The 15,461-nt window shown below is 34.7% G+C and overlaps 1 protein-coding gene across 1 annotated transcript; it reads right to left on the bottom strand.

Moving 5' to 3' along the window:
* Window positions 1-4,284: 4,284 nt before the first annotated feature.
* Window positions 4,285-14,275, bottom strand: LOC132559948 (uncharacterized). The gene is made up of 5 exons (XM_060224584.1): window positions 13,982-14,275; window positions 13,744-13,831; window positions 11,100-11,194; window positions 8,936-9,023; window positions 4,285-4,535 (listed from the first exon to the last, which is right to left on the bottom strand). The coding sequence occupies exons 1-5, from the start codon at window positions 14,273-14,275 to the stop codon at window positions 4,285-4,287; spliced, it is 816 nt and encodes a 271-aa protein (XP_060080567.1).
* Window positions 14,276-15,461: the final 1,186 nt, after the last annotated feature.

Here is a 15,461-nt window from a genome sequence, read left to right as displayed (position 1 = left end):
TTTTACAGTAAGGTATGTTGTAATAAAAATCTTCACGTATTAGAACGCTACTTTCACAATTTCTTCAGTAAGGAATGTTAATAAAAAATCTGTGACGTATTAGAACGCTACTTTCACAATTTTTACAGTAAGGAATGTTGTAATAAAAAATCTGTGACGTATTAGAACGCTACAGTTAACATAAAAATATGTGACGTATTAGAACACTACTTTCACAATTTCTTCAGTAAGGAATGTTAATATAAAAATATGTGACGTATTAGAACGCTAATTTCATAATTTCTACAGTAAGGGATGTTTATATAAAAAATCTGTGACGTATTAGAACGCTACTTTCACAATTTCTACAGTAAGGAATGTTAATAAAAATCTGTGACGTATTAGTGACGTATGCTACTACAAAAATTTCACAATTTTTACAGTAATGTTAATAAAAATCTGTGACGTACAGTTATCTGTGAGTATTACGCTACTTTCACAATTTCTACAGTAAGGAATGTTAACATAACTATCTGTGACGTATTAGAACGCTACTTTCACAATTTCTACAGCAATGTTAACATAAAAATCTGTGACGTATTAGAACGCTACTTTCACATTGTCTACAGTAAGGAATGTTAACATAAAATTCCGTGACGTATCAGAACGCTACTTTCACAATTTCTACAGTAAGGAATGTTAACATAAAAATCTGTGACGTATTAGAACGCTACTTTCACAATTTCTACAGTAAGGAATGTTGTAATAAAAATATGTGACGTATTAGAACGCTACTTTCACATTGTCTACAGTAAGGAATGTTAACATAAAAATCTGTGACGTATTAGAACGCTACTTTCACAATTTCTACAGTAAGGAATGGTGTAATAAAAATATGTGACGTATTAGAACGCTACTTTCACAATTTCTACAGTAAGGAATGTTGTAATAAAAATCTGTGACGTATTAGAACGCTACAGTTAACATAAAAATCTGTGACGTATTAGAACGCTACTTTCACAATTTCTACAGTAAGGAATGTTATCATAAAAATCTGTGACGTATTAGAACGCTACAGTTACTACAGTAAAAATAAAAATCTGTGACGTATTTCTACAGAACGAATGTTACTTTCACAATTTCTACATTAGAACGCTACTTTCACAATTTCTAATGTTATATAAAAATCTGTGACGTATTAGAACGCTACTTTCACAATTTCTACAGTAAGGAATGTTAATAAAAATCTGTGAATTAAATCTGTGACGTATTAGAACGCTACTTTCACAATTTCTACAGTAAGGAATGTTAATAAAAATCTGTGAATTAGAACGCTACAACATAAAAATATAAAAATCTGTGACGTATTAGAACGCTAATTTCTACAGTAAGGAATAAAAAAAAGGAATCTGTGACGTATTAGAACGCTACTTTCACAATTTCTACAGTAAGGAATGTTGTAATAAAAATCTGTGACGTATCAGAACGCTACTTTCACAATTTCGTCAGTAAGGAATGTTAATAAAAAAATCTGTGACGTATTAGAACGCTACTTTCACAATTTCTACAGTAAGGAATGGTGTAATAAAAATATGTGACGTATTAGAACGCTACTTTCACAATTTCTAAGGAATGTTGTAATAAAAATCTTGACTTATTAGAACGCTACAGTTACCATAAAAATCTGTGACGTATTAGAACGCTACTTTCACAATTTCTACAGTAAGGAATGTTATCATAAAAATCTGTGACGTATTAGAACGCTACAGTTAACATAAAAATTCGTATTAGAACGCTACTTTCACAATTTTTACAGTAAGGAATGTTGTAATAAAAAGTCTGTGACGTATTAGAACGCTACAGTTAACATAAAAATATGTGACGTATTAGAACGCTACTTTCACAATTTCTACAGTAAAGAATGTTATAATAAAATCTGTGACGTATTAGAACGCTACTTTCACAATTTCTTCAGTAAGGAATGTTAATAAAAAATCTGTGACGTATTAGAACGCTACTTTCACAATTTCTACAGGAATGTTAACATAAAAATCTGTGACGTATTAGAACGCTACTTTCACAATTTCTACAGTAAGGAATGTTGTAATAAAAATCTGTGACGTATTAGAACGCTACTTTCACAATTTCTACAGTAAGGAATGGTGTAATAAAAATATGTGACGTATTAGAACGCTACTTTCACAATTTCTACAGTAAGGAATGTTATCATAAAAATCTGTGACGTATTAGAACGCTACAGTTAACATAAAAATATGTGACGTATTAGAACGCTACATTCACAATTTCTACAGTAAAGAATGTTATTATAAAATCTGTGACGTATTAGAACGCTACTTTCACAATTTCTACAGTTAGGAATGTTATCACAAAAATCTGTGACGTATTAGAACGCTACAGTTAACATAAAAATATGTGACGTATTAGAAGAGTACTTTCACAATTTCTTCAGTAAGGAATGTGAATATAAAAATCTGTGACGTATCAGAACGCTACTTTCACAATTTCTACAGTAAGGAATGTTAATAAAAAAAAATCTGTATTAGAACGCTACATTCACATTGTCTACAGTAAGGAATGTTAACATAAAAATCTGTGACGTATCAGAACGCTACTTTCACAATTTCGTCAGTAAGGAATGTTAATAAAAAAAATCTGTGACGTATTAGAACGCTACTTTCACAATTTCTACAGTGACGTATTAGAACGCTACTTTCACAATTTCTACAGTAAGGAATGTTAACACGCTAACAAAGAATGTTATGACGTATTAGAACGCTAATAAAAAATCTGTGACGTATTAGAACGCTACAATTTCTACAGGAATGTTAACTCTGTGACATTAGAACTTTCACAATTTCTTCAGTAAGGAATGTTAATAAAAAATCTGTGACGTATTAGAACGCTACTTTCACAATTTCTACAGTAAGGAATGGTGTAATAAAAATCTGTGACGTATTAGAACGCTACTTTCACAATTTCTACAGTAAGGAATGTTGTAATAAAAATCTGTGACGTATTAGAACGCTACAGTTACCATAAAAATCTGTGACGTATTAGAACGCTACTTTCACAATTTCTACAGTAAGGAATGTTAATATAAAAATCTGTGACGTATTATAACGCTACTTTCATAATTTCTACAGTAAGGGATGTTAATATAAAAAATCTGTGACGTATTAGAACGCTACTTTCACAATTTCTACAGTAAGGAATGTTAACAGAAAAATCTGTGACGTATTAGAACGCTACTTTCATAATTTCTACAGTAAGGAATGTTAATATAAAAATCTGTGACGTATTAGAACGCTACTTTCACAATTTCTACAGTAAGGAATGGTGTAATAAAAATCTGTGACGTATTAGAACACTACTTTCAAAATTTCTACAGTAAGGAATGTTACCATAAATACTGTGACGTATTAGAACGCTACTTTCACACTTTCTACAGTAAGGAATGTTAACATAACAATCTGTGACGTATTAGAACGCTACTTTCACAATTTCTTCAGTAAGGAATGTTAACAGAAAAATCTGTGACGTATTAGAACGCTACTTTCACACTTTCTACAGAAAGGAATGTTACCATAAAATTATATAACGTATTAGAACGCTACTTTTACACATTCTACAGGAATGTTAACATAAAAATCTGTGACGTATTAGAACGCTACTTTCACACTTTCTACAGGAATGTTAACATAAAAATCTGTGACGTATTAGAACGCTACTTTCACAATTTCTTCAGTAAGGAATGTTAACAGAAAAATCTGTGACGTATTAGAACGCTACTTTCACACTTTCTACAGGAATGTTAATATAAAAATAACGTATATAACAAATACGCACTTAATACCAGTATGGGTACATGAACGTTGTATTTTTCGAAGTTAGTATGGTATTCTTGACCACGAAGTTGTTGAGTCGGATGATGTCGATCTGTCTGGGTAGTTCATGTCCAGTGGTGTTTTGAATCACTAAAATGCAATTTAAAAACACTTATATATCATCAATGCATAGCCATTTTCTTAAATACTAATTATGTATAGTACTAATAATGTAATACGTCATCGAGATGAGAGATTTATATGATAAGAAAAGGCAAGAGACACAATATACAATGATAACAAAAGATACATTTCGATCATTAATGATGCAAAGAACTATTCCAAAAAGTAATGAAACCCCGTGTTAGATGTTGTCCAATCTTGTATTTAATACCTCACGTGGAAGTACGGTTACAACATGCTTTATGACTGAAATAACGACGTCTTCGGTTTTCCTTACTTACATGTCTTGGCACATGATGAAGTTTTCATCCTCACAATCCAGTAGGGACCAGCTAAGCCCAATTCCTCGCACAATTTCAGACATTCCGACGCATAGTTTACTAGTAATGTTTGAAGGAAAGTCGAGGAACATATGGAAGTCTGTTGACCTGAGAATCTTTCCCGAGGAGTTCCAAACGAAAGCCGACTGCTCAATCGAGTACCTTAGACCAAGCCAGTATCTTTTTGGTTGGTCACAAGAATTGATCCCTACATGAAGAAAATTAAAGGCAAGCAATATACTTTCAAATAGGATCTCAAAAGAAAGTCCATATGCTACGCGTTTGATGACACTTTCGAAGATCTTTACTTTAGTCAGCCTTTGGCGAACTCAAATTGAAAAAAAGAAGAAATGTAACGTGTTTCATAGATTACGTATCACCCGGAAGCGAGTGGTAGATAATTTCTTTTATCGATTATCGATTATTCAGCAGAAAATGTCACATTTCCACATTTAACCTCAAGCTCATTTTGTCTACATCGGTCAGTTCATGTATGTGACAACATGCTCCTAACATTGCGGCAGGTACACTAACGGACATCAAACACATCTGTTTTATTATCACAAAGAAATGGAGTATTTCTTAAGGAGATTTATGGTAACGACCATTGATAATCACAATCTTCACTATCTGCAGCTATCGTGATCATGAATTGTGAGTGTGACTCTCAGCAGTCGATATTTTGAAAGGTATTCAATTTAGACATCGGAGGGTATGGATTGTTTGTCTAAAAATTGACAAGAGTATCAGTGAAACCGATGAATGCTCCCCGAAAAAGACAATATTGGAACAAAATTTTAACAAAGGGCAATAATTATGTAATTAAGGGATTGCAGATAATTTTGTATACTGCAAATTTTCATAGTTTGATAAGTTTCTTGACCATAGTTTTAATGCACGCAAAGCAAAATTTTAACAAAGGGCAATTACTCTGCAACTGAGGGATCATGGGTTTGGACATTGCTACACCGCACCGTGCTTTTGTGTGACTGATTTATACACCACGTTTCAATATCCTTGCTTAAATGCAACCAAAGTTATGCGAAATTTTAACAAAGGGCAGTAACACTGTTACATTGGTATCGTGGCGCCTGAATTTGGTATACTGCACAATGCCTAAGTAAGATCGATGTATACAATAAATTTCACGATGCTTGCTCAACTGTGAGCAACCTTATGCTCCGGACACGCACGAAAGGACGGACGGACGAACGGACTAGCGGTGACTTTAAACTTCCAAGGGAATTTTTGGGGAGCATTAAAAATTCGTAAATGGAAAATACTGTTAGTTACATACGTTTTGGTGGGGAAATATACCTGTTGATGAACGAAAAGATTGGGATAAGCGGTTGATGAAAAATTGTCTATTAAATGCAGTTTGGTCTGATAGCTTCCTACATTAACAGCTATTCAGTACTTGTATTTGATACGGGCCCATCGCAATTCTAACCTATATTGTTTCTTAGGGTGAAATACTGCCTAATTACTTTTCAGGATGACGAAGTCTATGAGGGAAGTGTTGTGATAGCCACTAACATCTGCTTGAGAACTATTTCATATACTTCTTCGATGTATTTATTTTATCATATCTGGTGGTTAAATTGATTTTAACCGTGCAGCCCAGTTTTCGTATGAACTATCCCGAAGAGTTTTGATATCAGTTCAATTTGCATTTTAGGTTTGTGTTTGTTAAAGTTTTGAAAGTTATCAACGTAAATGTTTCTCTTTATTGTTTTTGCCCACGCAACAAGATTTTGAGCTCAAGATTATGTTGTTCTCATTATTGTTTATGTAATGCCCATTTTTGGAATGTTCTTAAAAGCAGATTCCTTTAACTACTCTTTTTTTCTGCAGATTGCTATATTGGACGCAACATTACAGCCTCTATGTCCATATTAGATACAAATTCTATTTATATCATATATTGCTGCATGTTTCTTCAAGAGGCGTTGTCATATATCTTTAATACATCCATACAAACCGTATCTAGTTATTTTTGAATATAAACAACCGTAATATAGTAACTGTAGTTCTGTTTGTCTTTCAGATATAAATCCAGGTAGTCGGTTACTTCTTTCCAATGTGTGTCTCACGCATTTTCCAATAATTTCACATTAACTCTAATCGGTCTGTACTTTCCCGGTTCCGATTTTGATTATTTCTTAAAGACAGACAATATATCTCTTTCCAAACATGTGGTAGTATTTTAGGGTTAAAGTTTCAGTTAAAATGTGTTTCGAAATTCTATTGCTGAATTCAAGTAAACTATCAATGGATTCTTGAATAAGAAAGATTTCAGCGTTATCCGTATCGCTTATCATTTCCGTTTGAGCATTTCGGATCCGAACTATCAGCTTCTCTTTTTCTTCTATAATTCCCAATATACTTGGTTTCGGCGTATTCTTTTAATTTCACTTCACTTGGCATCGCTACCATGCTCGGTGTTTTTTTTTTTTTTTTTTTGTTAGTTTTCTCTATGGAATATTTCTCTGCACTTTTATCAAATACCTTCGTGGATTGATCGTATATATTTTCCGGTAAACATCTCTCCTCGTACCATTGTAGTTACCCTTCATGCCTTTGTAGACGCCATTTGTTTTATACTAGTGGAAATGAAAGGTAAAGACCATAGGGTCATTACATTCAACTTAGCTCTTATACAACATGTTTTTAGCATTTCGTCCTCATTTGTTAGGATAAGGTGTAAATTGGCAGGATTGTTTCTTCTAGTTCATCATATTCTAGCTGAAATAATTCTGGTAAAAATCCAAGAAAAACAACTGCAATCAGTGTCTCCTGTTGACGACGTGGTGTTCCAGTCAATTTTTGGTAGGTTAAAATCCCCCATACTTTTCTGCAATTCCTTTATGAAGGCCATCAATGTTTCCTCATTAGTATAAGGGCTTTTCTATAAACATCAAAAACTAATAGATAATTGTTTCCAAGCAGTTTGATTTTTAACAATAAATTTTCTTAAAATTCAAATATTTTCTTCAACCCCATTTTTTTTAATGAATCTCAATTCCTTTGTGACAGTTTAACGTGTTTTCTTTCATAAACAAATTGTATCCCGCGATGGAAAATTCAGCTGTGTTTGGTAACTATCTAGTGTTCTGGATTTACTTTTGTGACCGTAGTTATACCAGTGGAACTTTCTGTCTATCTTATCATTTAGATCATCATTACTTGTATAAAACCGGCTATTGGTGTGTTTTTATTTCAAGCCTTGTTGTTTTCCTCTTCCAAGGTGGTCCCCTTTCACATTCTTCCAATTTCCTCGTTCTTTGTTTTTGCTTCTTCCTTCAGTGCCGACTTCCTTTCTCTCTCATTCATGGTTGAATCGTTTCTTTTCGGTATTATGTTTTAGTTGCTATATGTTTTGAAAGAAAATCGTTTGTCATCAATTGACATCAATGATACTTAAATTGGCCTTGGTCTTTTAACGTTCCCTGTTTCGACTTGTCAAACGTTCCAATTCTAAAATCAATCTGGTTTTATTTTGCAGGTGGTCAGCGTATTCTTGATATTTCTTTCGTTCTGTTCTGTTCCTTTCTTTCGTTTCCGTTTTCGTTTGATTGTTCTTTACTTTCAAAAATTGACATGTATGCTTCCCTTTTTGTTCTGTCCTCTAATTCTTTTAATGTTACTTGCATATCTGAGGTTAGTCCCGATTCAAGTTTTACCGGTGACTTTGCCTATTCTTTCTTGACAAGATCTCTTAACCCCCTCTACTCTCCTGTGACAGTTGAACATCCAGTTCCTATTTTCTCTTCCCATATCTATCCATACTTTCTGCAAATTTCTGTTCTATCTTCATATTCAAACAGAATTTGTTTTCTCGACTGTGACACGACATGGTGCACATAATCACATGAAAGAAGCCGGAGTTTGGAAGATCCCACTACCCATTGTCTCCCTTTGCAAGACACTCCAATCAGAACCGATCTTTGCGTTCCTTGCATTCCATTACCTTGTAATTTTCTTTTAAGAATATCTTATCGCAGAACTTACAGTAGAGTGTGCTCTTTTATCGTTCGCTTATCGACTAGCAGCGCTTGACCACCACCCGACATGACTTTTAAGATGTATTCGTGTTGTCCAAATAAAGTACAGCTTTGAGTGTGAAATGCTCAAAAGAATTGTTTGTTGACCAATCACGATAAATTATACAACTTTAAGCTCTAATATCCAGGGAAATTGATCTCATAGCAAATAGCGTCGTCGCTATTGACACAAGAAGTTAATTCATGCCTTAAAATGAACGTATTGATTATTAAAACTCGTAGTGAGTGATTGAAAAAAAGAGTAATATAAGATGGGCCTGTATAACTAAACTGTTCTAAAGATTTGACTGATGTGACGTTTTCGGGACTTTTAGGTTTACCCCGAACATTATGCCCTTCTTTGCAATATGTGATTCGCTTTGTCCTGGCGAGAAAACAGAGATCATTTGAATACATTTGTTAGACTCTACTTACGAGAAAGTGTTCTTCAAGCACATTTAACAAGAGCCGTTCGAAACTAGATATGATCAAAATAAAATTTCAAGTTCACTAATGCAACATACGGTATTACCATTCGTTGCTTATATAATAAGAAAGGACTCACAGCATGAGGAGGTCGCTAGAGAAGTTACAAGAAGATGGAACTCATAGGAGAAAATTTCCACTAACGTCGCCCCGTCTTGGCATCGATTCTGAAAAAAACGAAAAGAGTCAGAACAGGATTGTAATTGAAAGGATGTTTTTCATGGATTTATTAAAAAATAAACCCAAACAATAGGGCCTTAATTTACATTGAAATAAAGTGGTGGTGGTGGGGGAGGATATCGACAAAAGAATGATACAGAAACCCATGGCAACATTGACGACTGACGACACATGCCTTGTAAATCTTTGTAAATCAAAGTGCACTCCCTTGTAGCTACTCTTGTCCATATCATGTACTGTCATTTAAATAGTATGCAATTTCTATCCATACAACACGCAGGAATCATACCAAAAAAGTCAATTCGACGCACGACTTGTAGATATAACTACAGATGGTGTGAGATCTAACAGAGACATATACCGTCGACTACTTTGAGGTTGGTGAAGTGCTGTCGTGTGTTTTGTTGTTTCATTATATACCATGCGAACAGTACAACGTTTGTCTTGTGCCCTTTTTAATGCATTTAACGGGGCTAATAACAACGGAATTACCAGGCATAAAATAAGTCCAACTTTGATGTCGGAAATAGAGCCTTTCGCATTTCTAACCCCAACCTATGGTATTTACATTCAAAGTTCTGTCCCCATTATCACGATTTTCGTGCCTGAAGTCGTCAATTGATGGACATAGTTCCAAAAGAATGCAGGCTGACGAAAAATATTGGAAAAAATGGATAGTCAAAATCATCTCATTGCGAAATATCATCTTAGCGCGAAATGAAGCTGGACGTGTTTGTTGTTCGTGTTAGTTTGCCTGATGGTTACTTTGTTGTACAGCGTGTTCTCATTTGAGAATGACATTACTTACTTGGATTGACCAAAGCATAAGACGCGTACTCATCCGAAACACCTGGTCTTATTCTCTTTGTACTTTTTCAGGAGTCTTCATATAGATCTTTCGTTTGTTCATATTTTGCCCAGACTTAAAATTTGAGTTTGTTGGTATTTTTTTTCTGTTATTTGTTATGTGCCTTCACTTACATCACTACTAGGTACACCCGACAAAAGACCTAGACGTCTGGCAGAGCCTATTCAAGTCTGTTTTCAAACAGATGAAATATGTAACATATTCACTAGAGGCCTAAAACACAAGTAAAGCCACTCATATATAATTGTATTTAACTGAATATAAATTTTAAGCATTTTACACTTCAAACTGTTGACCCGTAACGAATTCAAAATATAGGGCTTCTAGTGGTTACGGAATACCATAATGTTGAAAATATTAAGCATGACCATCTCAACGGATACAGACTCAAAAAAGTCCATTTCCCACAAGTTTATCTAATCCCATGAAAAAGCTCAGCTAGTACAGAAATGGCGTTTTATATATTAATGTAAATACGAAAACAACAGAGGTGTATATTTTATTGAACGTGTCCACATTGAATTATTCTGACGTTTATTAATAGACCATGCTACCTGAACTATTCTGCTTCGATTGATAAGGGTATCAACGTCTTTGTCGTTGACATCAATCATTCGAGCAAACAGGGCACAGAGAATTATTCATAAGATACATCTGACTTTGTCTCCAAATAGACAACATTAATAGGAATAATTAATGAGGCTAGATTATATCTTTTCAAATGAAGTAAGCTACATTCTGAGAAGTATAGCAAATGTCAATACATCTCCATATTTCTGCGATGACACAATGCCAACAGCAAAAGTCTTACGTACAATGCTACAAAAGGCTACGGGCACAACGAGGCCAAGAAGTGAGATTCTGATAATTTGATATTTGTTTTCTTTTCTTTTTTTCTTATATAGATTTACGGCAAAACAAGGACAAGAACAGATTTGATACGTAGACAAAATAAAAGATTGAAAATACAGTGGAGCATAGCTGAATAATCACCTAATTCAGATATACATCATTTCGTGTTGTTATATTCTACTTTTTTTGTATCTGGCACTGGTCTTGATATTCTGTATATATTCCCGAATAAACGTTTAGCTTCTTTGTCATGTTCAGGCAAATATAATAATGTGTGCATTTGTTTTAAAAAAATGTTATTGTTAACACAATATATTGTACAAAATGTCCAGGTTTATCCTACCTCAGCCTCATCCCATGTTGTTCTCTGGAAAACCGGCATGACACATGTGCCGTGATACTGCGCGGGATATTCAGGACAGTTGACAGTGGACAGCTCTAAAAACGCAAACGTTATTAATATATAAACGAGAGAGAGAGAGAGAGAGAGAGAGAGAGAGAGAGAGAGAGAGAGAGAGAGAGAGAGAGAGAGAGAGAGAGAGAGAGAGAGAGAGAGAGAGAGAGAGAGAGAGAGAGAGAGAGAGAGAGAGAGAGAAAGCTGAATCTATCGAAGAGTTGTACAGAGAGTTTCACTTTCAGATATATAGATTTAGATAAAGAGAAATTTATTGAGCATGTCCATCGTAGATATCCTTCAGAACTGACAAATAGTGAAGACAAGGGAAACGGCAGAGTCCTCTACATCAGCAGTTTACCTTGAACTTTTCTTACAGCAATACCAACAAGGACAGCTCAACACCCCTTTCATGCCTAACCTATGGTGTGCATTTCGTTGCTTCGATATCTATTAGTATGTTCCCAGTATTGCAATTTTCGTGTCGGCAACTGACAAACAAATTTTCAAATAGCACATGAGAATTTTTCACAGATTACGGATCCTGCTTACGTCCATATATATATATGTGTGTGTGTATTTTAAAAAGGCCGTGCACGAGCATCGAACATAACTAGCATCACATCACACACGGAAATGCTAATCACGATCATAAAATCTTCTCCAAAGTCGTTATCAAGTTGCGTCTCTCGAAACTACATACTGACGTTACAACCACCACGAAGAGAATTTTGACAATACGTTGATATTGTGTTTGTCGGGTTTGTCGACAACCAGGGTTATTTAAAAGCGAGTATTGTAGAAGCTAGTGGTAATCTAATCGAGCAACATACAAGAAGCTCGTCGTGTGCCATCCAGGACGGTTCGGGTAAAGTGGCCCAATGACACAATAAGGTCAGCACAGATAGGTCCATTTCTCAGCCTCTTGAGAAGCACAGAACTTTGGTTAAGGAGCGTTGAACGATACACTTCCGATCCGAATTGGACACCCTCCGATAATATAAAAACGAAGTAAGTACTGTATTAGCTAGTTTTGAACTCGTTAAATAGTCAATACCCTTTTTGCCATATGCAAGTTTTCAATGCATATTGATCTTCCAAACAACTAAGTTAATTATTGTACTAAAGAGCCATAATGAATGACCCTTTTCTAGATAAGTCTAGAATTACACACAACAGAGCCAAATAATGAATAGAACTATGCCATACAGCTATTTCGTTCTTCTAAGACACGACAGAGAACGAAACTGTATTTAGGGCCTCTGGTGCTAAAATCTTAAAGACAACTGAGAGAGAGTAAAATTGGCCCAAAGATATAAGCTGTTTGTATTCCTTTGCTCTGATTCGTCTATGCATTGTCAAGTGCCTTGTAACACGTAAGAATGAAAAATGGTAGATAAAGGCATTCTGTTCCAAGATCAAGATATCCATTCGCAGATACATTTTGGGTCATTTAGAATATATGGCCTTGGCAACTAAGGAGTAAGATAACACACCAAATGCCAATAAAAGAATAAAAAAAATCGGTTACAAACTCTCAAATTTGCCAAAAATGTCAATCGACTGGAACAAGGATGTTTTATTGTAAAGGATCTGCGACAGTTTAAACTCAACACATCATATGAAAATCATAAGTGATCTATAATCGCTGAACTATTCATCATACATTTTATCTGGTAACAGAATTGCTATTCTCACTAGAGGTGGGGTTGGAGGCGGAGGGTTTTCGCATTTCTCCATACTGGTCATACAGGAGTAAGTGATGAGGGATATTGCCAGTTATCATGGAAGGTATATTATGTAAAGCAGTTTCTACGAAAAAAAGAAAAATATCGCGGTTCAGTCAAATTTTAAGGTTAGGTGAATCGTAACATCAACACGCGATTTACATATTACAAAATTCTGTCAAGTGAGGAAGTTTGAAAAGAAGTGACGCACGGATAAAAAAATATCGGTTTTTCACGAAATAGATACATGACAAATACCTCATATAGCTATGTCTGTTATATGAATTATTTTGCAAATACCTGCAATGTACGCAAAACCAAACGGTACAAACGGTACGCTTTAGGATATTGCAGTGTGTTAGGGTCCAGGGGATTCAGTGTTATATATACGATACGTGTTGCCGTGTTGCCAAAATTACAAGGCTGAACAAGGAAAAATCACTAACTAATTAAATAGAATTATCTGATTAATTTTATGGGTTTTTTTGCCTGTGTAAATACATGATTTTAATTGAACGCACAATTTTTAGACTGAAAATTTGCTCATTCCGTTATTTTCAAGATTTATGATAAGTGAAAACAGATGAACTTTTAAGATATTTATTAAATTGTGGGGCTTCCCCATCTACTTATTGCATTATGGTTTTCCCTGTCGCCTCATAGGCTTCATACAGCGTCACTGACGAGTCCTAGAATGGTGCAGTTTAATTCATTGTTTGACTCTACTGTATCTAACTTTAAAGTTGTATTAAAAGGTGCTATTCACTTGTGTGTTCTTTGTACAGTCTACAAATGAAGTTGAAAGATGATTAGACGACTAAAGAAATATTGGTCAACTGTGATAGAATTAGACTCTCTTAACTTACCATGTTTAACACAAGTGTATCCTATCGGAGCTGAAACACACATCTCGTCAACATCGCAGGCATGATCTTGACAATGACCATGAATCAACTAAGCACAACAGAAATCACATTTTAAAATTTGATAAGTATGGCACATGAAAAAATAGGTGACATTGTGGAGAGAAAATAATATAATATAATAATATAATATAATACAATATGGAGGAATTTTAACGAAATAATACAAGGTGTTACTTACCTGTGGTAATCGTTGTCTTGTCAAAACAACACAACCCGATAGGAGTCTTATGACACTGCGGTGACTGATAGGGAAGTTGTGTAGAAAACACCTCCTTGTTGATTTACAGTATGAAAGAGTCTTACAGATCTTGTATGCCCAGCAAAGCTCCATACACTGATAGACAGTGGACATATCAATAGAGAACAATTCTCTGTACAAGGGTGGGTTTTTCTCGTGAAGTGGTACCACGGCTTGAAGCTTCGCGGCAGGTAATATAAAAAAAACAATCCATAGATCCCTTATGAAGTTCATACTGACCAGTGTAATGCCCTGACGACGTTTGTTGGGTGTTCGAACTTCTAAATCTCATATGCTTACTGCAGTTGGAAAGCATGCATATACTATTTAGTATTGATTATTGTAATATGAGCAATGAAATGGAACAGCTATACAAGTAAATACTAGTCAACATGCAAAGAAAAGAAAGTACAAGTGTGACTAAGGTAGATGATTTGTGCCATTTAGTCTCAATCAGACTTTCATATTTATTACTTAGTATTAGAATGTAGAAGCCAGGAAATAGGTATTGAATAACTTAAAAGCAATTTTACAAAAACAAAGATGATATCTTTCATTACGTTAATAATAATAATCTCAATTGGCAGTGTACAAAATTTATCACATATAAAAAAAGTCCCTTTCAGAACAATCATGAAACATATGGCTTTAACTTCAATCCATGGATTAAAAGTATTTTTAAAACTGTTTGGGGACACGGATGTTCATCGGTTACATTCATATTGCACGAAATCTTTTTGGATTGTTATGCAAACCTGATTGATACTGTATAATAGATAATTGAAGACCGTTTTCTAAATCTAAGCTATGTTACATGAAGAAATCATAAATGATTTACTTATCTCGTACTACTGCAGCAGAGCTCAAACCAAATGAGATGTGTTGAATAGGGAAATAACGTACCAGACATGCACCCGTCACAGTAACGAACTCGGCCAAACAGCAAACTGAATGCCCCTCGCTTGATCCCCGAGCAACGAAAGGTGAAGTGTCTCCAAATGGATACAATCATGACAGCACATAGCGTTCTATACATACTGTTTCTTTCCAGAAAATCGTTAAATCAAGCATTGAAATACACTTTAGGAAATATTGCTTTTCTTGTCTTTAATTATCAGAACATTTTCTATCAACAAAATCAACATGACAGTTCTTCATCAAGCTGGATGATCAACGCGATGATTTAAGTTTTCCTGTCGCAAATTTTCCATTTCTGAATAGCAACATCCCTGATTCCCCAGCTTTTTGTGTTTACAAGTCGTAGTTGATTCGATATTCAAGGGTCATTTCTACGATTAACGGGCAAACTCACGACACAGGGTTTCAAAAGACGCAGGTTGATGAACAAAACGTTACATTTGTCATTATGATCCCATTGCGAAATATTTTTTTTGTGGTCCAATAATATATATATATATAT

The sequence above is a fragment of the Ylistrum balloti genome, unplaced genomic scaffold (genome assembly GCF_031769215.1).
Source record: "Ylistrum balloti isolate Yb309-2 unplaced genomic scaffold, AGI_CSIRO_Ybal_v1 Utg371000, whole genome shotgun sequence".
Taxonomy (NCBI): Eukaryota; Metazoa; Mollusca; class Bivalvia; order Pectinida; family Pectinidae; genus Ylistrum; species Ylistrum balloti.
Note: the sequence above shows the minus strand (reverse complement) of the source record. Positions and strands in the feature narration are given on the sequence as shown.

Coding starts and splice junctions, on each gene's coding strand:
- LOC132559948 (XM_060224584.1), bottom strand. CDS start 14,275: ATGAACTTCATAAGGGATCTATGGATTGTTTTTTTTATATTACCTGCC. Junction 13,832..13,981: donor CAAGACAACGATTACCACAG/GTAAGTAACACC, acceptor TGTTGTGCTTAG/TTGATTCATGGTCATTGTCA. Junction 4,536..8,935: donor TCTAGCGACCTCCTCATGCT/GTGAGTCCTTTC, acceptor TTCTTCATGTAG/GGATCAATTCTTGTGACCAA.